Here is a 14,181-nt window from a genome sequence, read left to right as displayed (position 1 = left end):
CAAGTCATTACACTCTCTTTCTGGTCACATACTGCCTTTGATACATAATGTAATTTAACATAATTTGAAACCTAAAGAGTTAAATAATTATTCTTCCAGGACTGTCTAGACAAACACTGACATATCCACCATACTACAGAGTATATGAATATATGTTTACATACCTTAATAAAGAAAGAGTTTATATAAAATTACATTCTGGAAGTTAGAATGTTTGGCTTTCCCATCTGCATATACATTTATGTACATTAAATACCTTAAGGTTCACTTTATAAGCAATGAAGTATTTTCTCAATATCTGATTATACTATAGCTGTTACAAAAGAATGCGTTTTTCTTCTTGCTTTCTGATCTTAGCCTTCTGTACTTAAGCATATCTTGTTAATGTCTATCACATACAAAGCAAAGGCTCAAACACTAAACATCTTGATTTTCAAATGTGCAGCATATATGCAACAGAAAAAATATTGAATCTAAATAAACAGGCATCTTTCAGAGGTATGAATAAAGAGACTATTTAGAATGACTGAAAGTATCATCTAATAGTGGCTACTACCAGGTCAAAAATAGAATGACATCTGATGTCACTTTTTTTTTCCTTAGATTCTTAAATTCTGTCTTTAATGTCTAGGAATACAATGTCAAGTACCATGATCAATGAAGACAATTATTTAGAATGCAGAACTGATGAGGACCTTAAGGTCTCTTTTGTGATTTAGTGTTTTAGACCTGGGAAGAAATATAGCATTTAATTGCCAGCCAACAGACAAAAAAGGGAGTTTACCATAAAACAGAGCTATAGTACACAAAACTTTTAATCAGGTTTTTGTGTGGGTTCATGTACACAGTTAGTGAGGATCTTTTCTGAATTTGGTGTCAAGTAAAAGGATTTCATTTTGGATTTAATGACAAATAAATCCAGTATTTTCAAGTTCCTAGGAACTGATACTTATCAATACTCTACAAAGGTTCATTCCATGGAGTAATTAACCTAAAATACACAGTTTTTGTGGACTTGGTCAGAACTTTATGCTTATGATAACATTCTGTGAGTCTAACTTTGCTCACAATTCTTTCATGTGAAAAAGTTCAAGCACAGATTACATTAAGTTCCTGTGGGTCTATAATGAAGACCAAATGCCACGCATGGTTAAGTACCCTCTAGTTCCAGTCTATTAAAGGACCAACTAAAGTTGCCAAGTTCTAGATAAGACAATATGCAAAGCTAACTGATTAACAACGACATTCAGATCAAGCAGAGCACCAGCTAGTAACAGACCAGTAAGAGAAAACAGAATAAACTGAAAATCTGACATTGATAGATCAAATATTCCTTTTTTAACATTTTAAAATTGAGAAGTGATAATATTTTTCAACTGCAGCAAAAGTCATAAAATTATAACCCCTCAGATAAATCAATGCCATGAGAAGCAATATGATCATTCGCACACTATTCAGATGAAAAATCCATATAAAACAGCAGTTTAGTCATAATATATACATATAAAATGATAATATCTGTGTGTCTTTCCATTCAAACGAATCCAGTCATACTTTAAACTTAAAATGATACCTGGGTACACTGAGAAATGGCTTCATCCAGTGCCAGTGCTCGCTTTTTGACATCTTCCTTAATTTTACTGTAAAGGGTGTCAGCTGCCACATATTTCTCTTGGATAGAGAAACCTTCTCCTGGGCTCAGCTCCAACAACTGAGGCCCAGTTTTATTCATCTTATCTATATGAGGCTTGTGCTCAGCAATCAGCTCACGCAGTTGCTATAACAAATGAAAAAAACTTATCAGTTTCTTATGCTTAGACCACCACATTACAGCTGTCCACACTTCAAACGCATCCAGCTGGCAAGAAATTCCAAACAAATACCTGTCATCCTAATGTAAAGCACAAATAATATTGAATAAAGTTAATGACTGTTCTGCCAGTGATGGTTCCCTTTCCAAAAGTGAGAGCTATCTAGCCAGAAAACATCACAATTAAAGATACACTGGAAAGGACCATGAAATACTACTTCAAGGCATATCATTACACATAGAATGCAAGGTGCCAACTATGCAGATGATGTTGGCAACAGACACTCCCCATCATTTTTAGAACCTATAATGACAGAAATTGTAACTATAGTTCAAATATTTCCATAATACCACTACATATATACATTTTCATGCTGATATGTGCCACAAAGCCTTCCACTGAAGAACATCACAGAACAAGGTATTGAAGTTGCAATAATATTAATGCAAGTTATCCTTGATTTAAAACAGGAAACTAGAACAAAGAGGAGGTCAAAAAAAAAAAACAGTGAAAAGGACAGAGGGCAATGAAGATGATTGAGCGTTTTCTTGCTTAACAAGAAATTAATATGCAAATTAGATTTAATCTTAGACACCTCCTCCCTCTCAACACCCACTGCAAAGTAAGTCAAAACCACAGAAAACTGCAAAAGGCCAAAAGGTAATCGTATTTTGTCTTCCACCTTGCCTAAGTATTTTGTTTTTGTTTACTTGCACCCATAGGTCTGACAAAAGGAAGAGATTTCAGGGTAAGCAACATAACCATCCCCTTCAGTTTAATTCATTGTCTCAGCTCATCCTTTCCTTTTCAGAAAAACCATATTGACTGGTGAAACACTGTCCCTCTTGGTGCTGTGAGCTCCATGCCTTCAAGCCTATAGTCACTGAGCAGGAATGACAGGCTAGAGAAAGCACATGCTCTGTTCCTCCTAGTTCCGGGATTGTTTAAACAAATGATGACACAGAAAAGGGCTTATATCAGTCTCAGTGTAAATAAATCATCTTCTCCTCAACTGAGGTCCTTCCCTTAAAAAGAAATCCTGATACTGGCTTGCTTACGTGCTCCTCCCCAGAAGAGGAGGAGTTGGGAAGACTGAAAATGCACTGACCATGACTATCCACTGTCCCCTGATGAAGAAACAGCAATGAAAATTTAAAAAAAAACAACAAAAACCAAAAAGAAATGACTAGCTACTTACTGAGAATGTAATTCTCCTTGTATACCTTACATCAAGAAAAATAATACTGATTAGCACAGAAAAGGAAAAAGCTAAACTAAGAATAGTTAAAATGATTTTCTAAAAACTTTCCATGTATTTTATTTTTGTGCACAAATAGGTAATTTGACACAAGGTGACAGAGTACGCACCTATGGGTACAAACTTTATTATGCTGGCACTCCTGCTCTGCCAAAAGCTAAATTCAAACTAAATTAACTGCATGTTAATATAAATAGAAGTGAATATATAAGAGATATAAGGGAATACAGAAAGCTGTATTCATACTCAGGACATTTTTATAACAGAAGCACAAATGATCTGGTCTTTGCCACGACTGGGTAAACAATTCCAGTAAATCAGTATTCCAGATCAGATTACATGTTAAAATTGCCAGACATTAATCTTCTACTTAAACAAATCTCAGCTAATGGCATAGCCCAGGGAAAATGCAAAAATACAAGTTCAGATGAAGGACCTCTCCAGCAAGCAGAATGATTAAAGTAGATGGGGAAGCAAACCTGTAAGTAAAGCAAGCATGATTTGGTTCATGGTGACTAATCAAGATGGTTTGTAAAGCTCATGTGATATACTTAGTGTTAATAGAGCATGTTTGTTCTTTGTGGACACAGTAGGAAGACAAATGAGTGAACCCAGTGCTTACCAGTGTATCAAGTGGCACATCTTCATTAACTGGTCTCACAGTAAACAGGATTTTGAAGCCAGGATTCAAGTGACTAACTTGAGTCACTTAACTGAGGCAACTAAAATTAAAAAACCTAGCAACTCTGTACTCAGTATGAAGAGACAAGTGTCTCCAGTCGCAATATGGGCTTTGCATGTGCTAAAACATGCAGGTTTTTAACCTTGGTGGGTTAAATCTGATTCCACGTAATACTAGTTGTCATCTTCGTAGCATAATAATTTTTGTCCCAATTGATTCTTCTACACAGGAAAGACCACATGGAGGCCAGCCTATAATAAAGTTCCCTCTCTATTTTGTGACATTATGGGAAACAATTATTTATTTTTATTATTACATAACAAACATTTTATAAGAGAAATGGCCAAGGGATTGGCCGAAACCAAACCACAGAATTCTTGGACCCTGAATTGTCTATCTTCCTGGTTCAACAAAGTTCAGTTTCCATGATATCAACAAAACAAACACCACATTTTTTACACATGCATAAGTTTAACACACATGCATATTAATACACATTGCATACACAGACTGCATTTCAGTTTCTGCATGCTGACCGCGGGTATTCTAGCCCTTTCTCTTGTCTCATATTACTCTTTCTTGACTCTTACTACATAATCCAATCTCTGCTCTTTCTATTTGTGGACTTGGTTTGTTCTAAGACTGTCATATTTATGTGTACTTTTAAATACATTATAAGCTACTGATTTATTATGCTTAGATCTGTCACTCAATGGCAATTATTTCCCCTTTAGCCCTCTTTTGTGCTTATACATTGCTTGCTGCTTTCCCAATATAATCTTGTTTGCATGCAGTTTGGAAAGTAGAGGCATGATTTTAAATATATTTTCTATTATTATTTTAAATAACTTTTTTCTACAGAAGTCTGTCAGTTAGAAGCGTTCAGTAGAGTACTTCACAGTTCCAAGCAGAATACTAGTTAGCTTTTGACACTTTAGTTGGTTTTTTTTTTTTGGAAACAAAAAATTCTTACCCGATGTTCCTCTTGTTGTTGCTTTAAAGTTTCATACTCAAGGGCTGGCGCAGGAAGCTGAGAGATGATCATTTCTGTTTCAGTTAACCACGGCCAAAGCTCTTCATAAGTCTCCCAGAACTGGTTAACTAGGGACTGAGCCCGTTCCAGCTGGAGGTTTCTCTCTGAGTTCATTTGACAGACTGTATCGTATTTCTGTAACAGGCTTTTCAGTTTTTTCTGTAAAACAATATTACCAAAAAATAGCAATGTATATCTTTCCACATACTTATTACCCTAATCCCTAAACAGTCTTTGATAATTAATAGCACCAAACCACAGTGAACCAAATCTTAGTTTTGATAGTAGTTCTATAGTACCAGAGTATTTAAAGAGGAAAGATTCATTATTGTGGAAGATCTGAATTTGGCAAGGGACATTCAAAGTAATTAAAACGCAAATAACACTTTATTCCTAGGACTTCCATTTAAGCTGCATGATTTTACTGTGCATCTCAGCCCCACTTTCTTCCTGGAGGCACTCATCTTCGGCAACACTCGGCAGAAGCTAAGTTTTTCTGAACTAAAGCATCATGAGCAGTGCACAAAAATCTGTGGTTTTTTTTTTGAAATTCTGCCAAAGAATAGGGTATATACTTCTAGATAAACTTCCTACAGAAAGCATGTAACACTATTTTCCATGTTAGCAAACACTAATTCATGAGGATATGTTACCGTTAATAATATGATAGAACTTAAAGGTTTAAGCATTACCCCTCTACTCTGTTTGGGCATGTGACAATAAAAGTAGTATCAACTGGATATATAATTTTTCTGTGGAAGACTGCCCATCTTATCATTTTTATGAAATACTATATGCAACAACGCACGTAAGTGCTAACCTTAGAAAAAGTAAACATATAAATAAGGCATTGAATATGAAGCACAAGATCTTTTCTGTCAGAACAAGGTATCGTTTCATTTTTTATGTCTTGCATGTAAATTAAATACAGGGATGCTATCCAAAGGACAACATATAGCCTAACATACAGATACACTGTATTTTTTACTAAAACATATATCTAACAGAGGATCACCTACAACTGCTCTCCCTTTTGGCTATATTTTAATAGTCTGAACTAAACTCATCCAAGAGCAAATCAAATTTATTCAGAGATTCTGCAGCAGAGCACAATTAGCAAATTACTGTTGGTCACTGGAAGGACCAAAATCACATACCATATCCATACCTCACTAAAAAAAAGTCCATTCTAAAATGTCAGTAGGAGAGACCTCTCTGTATGTATGCATATATAGAGAGATATAAACAGACACATATATGTATATTCTCTCAGCCCTCAACCTCAGGCTGTGTGTGCACATAAACAAATGCGTAAGAATGCCTTTCATGGGCTGTGTTAGTCAACAGGATGGAACATTCCTGGCATACAATTCCCCCACTGAAATTGGCATAAATGAAGATAAAGACATACACTGAGGTGCCAGCCACTGAATGAGGCACAGAAATACACACACCCAGCCAGAGTTTCACAGACCCTAGAGAACAGAGGAAGATAAACAGCCCGATTCCACGCGCATCACCCCAGATGACTAATACCTATTCGTTCAATTATTTCACTGGCTAAAATACTGTTTACCATGGAAGATGACAAATGGGGTTCCAAATTAGTGTCAGATAATGAAGTACACAGTGCTTGCTCTTTGAACATCCTGAAACATTTCTTTTAGTACTACAAACCTCAGACTAGAACTGGCTGTAATTACTGCTTTATCATTAATGTTTTAAAGTATACACTGTAAAAATCTTCCTACAGTCTGTGGTCTTCCTGTCCACCACAGTAGCTGCAAATTTATGGAAATTTACCTTTATGGTCTGCTTCTCTTCTTCAGTGCATGTGTTCATAATCTTATCCCCAGACTTAACAAGTTCATCTATAGTATCTTTGTGCCTCAAAATCTCCATGGTAAAAGCCTTGAAACACAATAAAAACTGGTCAGCAATATAAAATAAAGTACATGGAGCAAAAACTATTCTTGAAGTGCATTATGATGGACTGAAAATTAAATCACGCTATTACATTTTCTAGATGGAGAGCGTGCTGGCCAATAATTAACATGACAGTTGGAAATGCATTTCTTTTACCTTTTGAACTTGTAGCTGAGCTGTGGTCTGGTCTTGCTCAAGCCTAATATCACCCAGAGACATCAGTTTCTTTTCTGTTTCTGCAATCCAGGCGAGTTCAGCATCAGCTGCTTGATCAAACTAAACGAGGGAGACATGAATAAGTTCAATGATTCTATAGACATAAAGTTAGAATTACTTCAAAAATTTTATAGAAGATAAAAAGCACTCTTCTGAATTAGTAGAAAGACAGTGGTTCCCTTTCCGTATGAGGTTTTCACATAAATGAAATACAAAGCCCCAAATGGTTCTGAGGAATTGGAATAAAATCAGTTTAATTCATAAACATGTCAAAGCAACAGAAGTATATTTTTCCAAAGCCTACAACCCTTTTAAAAGACATAATTGAAAGGGTTACCATTTCAGAATTTTAACTAGAATGTTTATTTTCATTTTACTCAGTTTTCACGTCTTTTCCACCTCCATTTTTTTTTATTACTGCTACTGTTGGAATTATCCTAAGAAACAGCTGTTTGATGCTATCTTTTTCATCTTGAGAGATGCTTTGGTATTAAATGATAAAGGTGAAGCAACTACCATTCAAGTAAGTCAGTGGGAAAAAAAAAAAAATCACTAAATTCAGAGAAGACGGGATTTCATCCAAAACCAGACCATGGATTAAATACGAAAACACTTTGAGGCATTTGGGCAGCCAGTCCTTTCAGTAAAAGATTAACTCCTGACTACTGTTAGTTGACACTTCAATGTTCAAGAATTACCTTAAAGCACTAAGGTAATTAGAGTATTCAGAGGATCTGTTTCTCACTAATTTGTAAAGAAAAGCAAGAGATCCTGAAAAGAATTACTGGGAGATTCGATTCTGCTGAAAAGTAAGAGTAAATTTTAAAAAATGATGTATTGTCTATCTCTTCTGCTCAAGTTTGCAAACATGCATCTTAGTGCATCCATGCTGTAATACTGAGCTTAAGCCATAGAGAAATAATTTGCGGTGCCATCAGATGCACAAAACACTAATCATTGAAACTAACATTTTTTTCTAAAGGTTTGATCCCCACTGCAATTAGTTGAAGATTAATATGTGTCTGAGTTATTCTGAAGGTCTATCAGGGCATTTTAGGCCAGAAACTGTTCTTCGTGTTGTTGACTACACTTCCTTCAAAAGTTTCTTTCTGACCACACTCGGTCCCTCTTGTCTTTTAAATCTGACAGTCTGTGTATTTGTGGCTGTCCTGTTGCTCCTGGAACATAGCCGGAGTTCACTTTGGCCACTAAATCACTCTTGTCTTACTGGTTAATTATGAGTCCCAGAAAAACAAAGGAAGCGTTCTGAGATTTCATTCTTCATGAGTCAATCTATTTCAGCCTTATTTAATCCATTTGTTACATGAAAGAGAGCTGAAACATTCTTTTTCACCACGTCATTTCTCATAGAGAGTAATAGAAAGTATGTGTGTCCTAAATATTATAACTTCCTAATAGAAATCTATGTTCTGAAACAATCAGTACTGTAAACGTTAGCATGAAGTAAATGCACCAAAGGTATTTAAATCCCAGTTCTTTGGAAGCCCATTTATGACCCAACTAAAGGAAATGAACATGATGTCAAATTTGTTAGAGGGACAACCAGTGTGCGACTTCCTGATACCAAATATCCATGGGTATGTCACTAATACTGAGCAAACATTTAGTGAAAATACTAAAATCAAGGCAGGCACTGAAAAAGTCTAGGTTCCACAGTGTTGAGCAAGACTAGAACTCTAAACCTTATTTACTAAGAATGTAGGATTTGTAATTTATGATGTGCACGTATAACCTTGAGGAATAGAAAGTACTAAACTAGCACCCTCCTCAACCAAAACTCAAAGATTTTTTTCTTCAGTAATGCATAGTAGAATTATTTTTCAGCCCTGAACATCACTCGAATCACTATAAAAAAAAATCTGTCTTATTCCTACCTGGTTTAACCAACCATAGTTCATTGCTGTACTTCTTCTAACCAGGAAGGATTGACTTGTGAATATGATGACACTGTGATTTTCTCTGTGAATGCTTTATAAAGCACCTTCTGTGACTGCTTTGGAGCAAAGAACAAGGAAGGCAACTACAGAATATGACCTTCTCTTTCTACATAGCACTTTTTGCACTAGGGAAAGATACTGACCAATACCTTCAGTATCAAGAAGTAAGAACATGCAGTAGAATTTCTCTCTCATATACTTCTATCCATTCGGGAGCATTCACATTAGTCTATTAAGTATTCAAACTCATTAACAGCATGAAACCATGTACTCAACAGTTCATATAGCTTAATGCATTTGTCACCTTGGCCCACTAACGTCTATCACAAAAACCATGCTACTTCCATTGAACTCTCACATTCTTGGTGGCTTTGTCCTCCAACCAAATCTTTTTAATAGAACAGTCACTTGAACAAGTTGCTGAAGGGTAAGCTTACAAAGCATTAGCTTCTCCAAAAATATTTTTTCATTATGCACAGTCTATCTTTGAGCAGAATGGAAAGCAGCTTATCCTTACACTGGAAGCATGTTAAGCCCCTTAATCATGGGATATAGTGTATAGGCGTATACTGTGGTGGGCTCAAGTGAAGGTTAGGGGTACTCAGGACTAGAGTGCAATATGCCCTTTCAAGGTTAGGTAGTAGAGCAGCATCTCTGGACCCTTCAGGCCTGGACTTGAATGTGCTGAACTGGTGTTAGGTGATGAAACATAATTCAGAAACTCAAAGAAGAGGAAACACTCTTCTGTTTCATAGAATCTATTAGAATTCTATGCATCTAGGCCCAGAAAGATGTTAGAAAACACCTGTCCCAGGACTGAGCCCTGAGGAATGCCACACATCATCAGTTTCCACTTGGACATTGAGCCGTTGAACACAACTCTCTGAGCGTGATCATCCAGCCAATTCTTTATCCACCAAGTTGTCCATCCATCAAATCCTCTTTTTGCCCAATTTGGTGACCAGGATGTCATGCAGGACAGTGTCAAACACTTTGCATGAGTCCAGGTAGATAATGTCAGTCGCTCTTCCTTTTATCAACTGACACTGTAACTCCATCATAAAAGGCCAAGTTTGTCAGGCATGACTTGTCCTTGGTGAAGGTTGGTTACCACCAATCACATTGCCTTTATTTTCCATGTGCCTTAGTAGAGCCTTCAGGAGGATCTGCTCCATGATCTTGCCAGGCACAGAGGTGAGAGTATCTGGCCTGTAGTTCCCTTGATCTTTTTTTCTCATCTTGAAAATGGGGGTTATGTTTCCCCTTCTCCAATCAGTGGGAGCTTCACCAGACTGCCATGATCTTTCAAATATGATGGATAGTGGCTTGGCAACTTCATCCTACAGTTCTCTCAGAACCCATGGATAGATCTCATCAGGTCCCATGGACTTGTGCACTCTCAGGTTCTTTAGATGGTCTCAAACCTGATCTTCACTTACAGCAGGCAGATCTCCTTCTCCAAATTCTTCCCTTTGATTTCTGCAGCTTGGGCAGTGTGGCTAGTGCCCTTGCTGGTGAAGACTGAGAAAGAAGTCATTAAGCACCTCAGCTTTCTCTGCATCCCTCGTGACCAGGTGTCCAGTTTCCTTCTGGAGAGGGCCCACATCTTCCCTGGCCTTCCTTTTGTCACTGATATACCTGTAGAATTTCTTCTTGTTCCCCTTTATGTCCCTGGCTAGATTTAATTCTATCTATGTTTTAGTTTTCCTAACCTGAGCCCTGGCTGCTCAGACAACTTTTTTGTAGTCCTCCCAGGTAACCAGTTCCAGTTTCCACTCCCTATAGACTTTCTTTTTGCACTTAATTAAGTCCAGGAGCTCCTTGTTGATCCACGGAGGCCTCCTGGCATTCTTACCTGCCTTCCTTTTTCTCCTTATCACACATAGAAAATCACCCTTTATTTCTGAGGAATTGTTTTAAGGAGACAAAATAATACTCACAGCAAATCCCTTAAGAAGTTAAACATGAAGTTATTTTTAATCTCACTAATAAGGAGATCTGAGTTATTGCCAGCCTCTTTCAGTTGGCTTTCAACAAACTTTGAAATCGTCCCATATGCTTTCTCCTTGTCCTGTTATAACTATTTAAGGGAACTATTAGCAGAAAGAAAAATCTCCACCAATATTTGTATGCCTGAACTGTAGGCAGACACTAGAAAATTGTGTCTCCATGGTGCTTTTACAAACATGGAGCTTAATAGGGGACCATTTAGTAATGAAGCTGGAGTGTCAGTTCTCAAACTATACTGATATACATACATCTGTATGTGTTTTCAAACATTCACATATTTAATAATTTGGGGTTTGTATCCTAAGAAGAAAAGTATTGTAGATATGAGTAAAAGCAACTGTTATTTAAATTCTCCTGTACAGTTCGGATAATATGATCCAGCTTTTAATTGTCAAAAGTATCAGGAAGCTAGATAATCAACTGATGCCGGAAGGTGTGGAACGTTTGTGATTTCAATGCTGCATCCAGGCTGGTGAACTGGGCCATATTTTAATTAACATGATCTGTGAAAGATAAGGGCCATTCAGTACTTACTCAAGAAAACTCCCACTTAAGGAGCCGCAGGATAGTTACAGTAGTATTAGCTACAAGACTGAAGCTTTTGTCAACAGAAAGGCATATGATTGCAGCAGCATGCCTTCTGGCATGCATATCTTTACAGTGGAGTCACATTCCATTCAAACAGGTCTTTTGCTGTCCAAGCACAAGAAATGTTTGGCAACACTATTAAAGGACATCTTCCATTCAAGTACTCATTGCCAGAGGCCATTTATTATAGCCCTAAAACCAGTTTTCAGTACCTGCTGGGATCTCAGGATGGCAGCATCAATCTCATCCACCTTCTGAGAGATTGTGTCACTCACTAATCTGTATCGTTCGTTGTCCTCTGTTATCATCTTGTCAAGCCCCTCTCTGGCCCTCCATGGCACCAGTTCCAGGAAGGCACTGCCGACTTCATTGAGAGTGTCCAGTAAGGCTTTGTTGTTTTTTGCTTCTTTTTTCAACTCCTGAAAAAGGTCATTTAAAGTAAATGTGCCAGTGTGCTGAACACACACACAGCTTACATATGTTTTTTATTCTCTAAACTACTGAGTTGAGAACTGAAGTGCTTTCCAGGCACACCAAAGGGATAAATTAGCATAATTATTTTCAGCTCAGTTGTACTAGCTTTTAGATATTTGTCAGTCGTTTGACAAAAAAGTGGCTAAGTCTAAGTTTTCTACAAAATAGATACTAAAAAACATTTCTCCAATCAATACGGTGGTTTGAAATTCTCTGAAATTTTATGAGTTGCGAGTACTTCAGGAAGTAAACAAATAAAACTAACACATACTAGTTGCAGCCTGTCACTAAGGATCTAAATCACCACCAAATCATGAAATGAAGCAAAATATCATGAATTCAAATGATTCCTGAAATGAGCAATGACTGGATTATATTCCTATCAAATTATCACACAATCCTTTAAGCTTTTCCTGTACAGGAAGCCCCATTGATGATTCATTTCTTTTCTGTATCAATATCTACATCTACAAATAATTCAGTATTTACATATTTATTAATATATTTTATTAATATATTTTTATATATTTATTAATATATTTTATATTTTAACATATATAAGTTGTTAATATATTAAATGTTAATATGTATTAATACAGTATATATATATATAGATATAATTTGAAGGAAATATATTTTTTTTGTTTTTTTCCACACAAAACACTGCCCTCACCATCCAGCCTGCATTATTATTTTTTTAAAATAAGTATTTTTTGGTAAACAAGATTAGTAATGTATTTTAAATGCTGTCTTTTTTATACTTTACAGGATTGTATCCATGTCATAACTAAAGAACCAAAATAACTTTGTTTGACAACTTTAGAGTTTTCCCAGGGTAAGGTAGCTGCTTGAACAGAAAAGAAATGTTGTGCTTCTGAGCTAAAAATAAACCTCAGCCCAATTTTGTAAGTGATTATAACAGATGACTCTGGAAAGTGAGCGTGATTCTTAACTACTGCTACATTTAGTCAGATGATCTAACGCCAGATTAGTTATTCACAAAACAATTTTTTGCCAAATAGAAGGTTAACACAAAACCATACAGCAATAAATAATTCACAGATTCTAAAACCTACTTTTTGTCTTTCTTGTGCTTGGCTTAATTCTTCACCCTTTGGTATTTGAGTTTCATATGACAGTAACTCCACTTCCACTTTGTCAAGCCATTTGCAGAGCTCCTCATGGGTTGAGTGCAGCTGACCTGCAAGCTGTAGGGCCTGCTCTAAGGTCTTGGACACATCAGAACTCAATTTTGTAATGTCCTTGTATCTCACTTTAATGCCTTCAAGTTTATCTTGAATTATTATAACTTCATCACCTAAAATACCAGAAGAATGTTATTTTCTGTGAACACAATTCCTTAACAACAAAAAAAATTCCAGAACATCAGCCCCTACCTAACACAACAATCTCAGTATTTAATTTAGAAAATGATCCAAAGAAGACAGGGAAAATCCTCACCTCCTGTAAATTATTCTACCTTCACTAAGTCTACAAAGCTATGAAGTTTACCTCAATTTAGGATCTGATCTTCTGTCTTTTTTACTGTTTTACTAAACTACCAGAAAGTGAAGACTTTGACTCAACATTTAATGCTAATGTTCTTTAAAAAAATCCATCCTTAAATTCACAATAGTTCTTAAAAGGTTATAAAAAATTATAGAAGTTACTGAAAATACTTAGAAAAAAAATCAAGAATACTAACTAGATTTTCCATCACAGTAATATTTTACATTAGTCTTTGAACTGAACACTCCCTTTACCATCCATTAAAAACAAAAGGCTAAAATAAAAGCAACCTCCTGAAATTTACATTCAGATTTCATTATAGATTATTCAGAATGTTTAAATTTGGAACAGAAAAGGATTCCCCCCCTTCAACCATATGTGTGTCTTAAGGAGTTCAAGAACTTTAGAAGTGCTGGAAAATCTGGACAGATGTTGATCTGCAGAACAGACACTGCATACAACTGGAATGCAACTTTTCCCACAGTATTAGCTCCAATGGACAAAGCCTTCCTCTTGCAGTAAAAGGTAGTCTAATATCTCGTTCATCTGTGAATGTCTCCAGGGAACTGACTGTGCCCACGGCCAAATAGCCCTCCACTCTGAGTAAGGTCTACAACTTGCTATTAGGAATGGAATGCAGGTTCACTAAAACAATTTTCCACTAAAATAATAAGAAAAATAGGACCAAGTTATCTACAACACAAGTGAACTTTTGC

General features: G+C 36.3%; 1 protein-coding gene across 16 annotated transcripts in view; it reads right to left on the bottom strand.

Annotated features, from left to right (window-relative positions):
- Positions 1 to 14,181, bottom strand: part of DST (dystonin) — a 299,648-nt gene that overhangs the window by 47,896 nt on the left and 237,571 nt on the right. For all 16 annotated transcript variants that reach the window (XM_021391636.1, XM_021391639.1, XM_021391637.1 and 13 more), the window contains 6 exons: positions 13,033 to 13,274; positions 11,695 to 11,901; positions 6,867 to 6,986; positions 6,588 to 6,695; positions 4,725 to 4,943; positions 1,574 to 1,777 (listed from right to left, as the gene is read on the bottom strand). In XM_021391636.1, the coding sequence (XP_021247311.1) occupies positions 1,574 to 1,777; positions 4,725 to 4,943; positions 6,588 to 6,695; positions 6,867 to 6,986; positions 11,695 to 11,901; positions 13,033 to 13,274 (1,100 nt within the window). The remainder of the gene's footprint in view (positions 1 to 1,573; positions 1,778 to 4,724; positions 4,944 to 6,587; positions 6,696 to 6,866; positions 6,987 to 11,694; positions 11,902 to 13,032; positions 13,275 to 14,181) is intronic.

The sequence above is a fragment of the Numida meleagris genome, chromosome 3 (assembly GCF_002078875.1).
Source record: "Numida meleagris isolate 19003 breed g44 Domestic line chromosome 3, NumMel1.0, whole genome shotgun sequence".
NCBI classification, from domain to species: domain Eukaryota; kingdom Metazoa; phylum Chordata; class Aves; order Galliformes; family Numididae; genus Numida; species Numida meleagris.
This window is presented reverse-complemented; position numbering and strand designations above follow the sequence as displayed.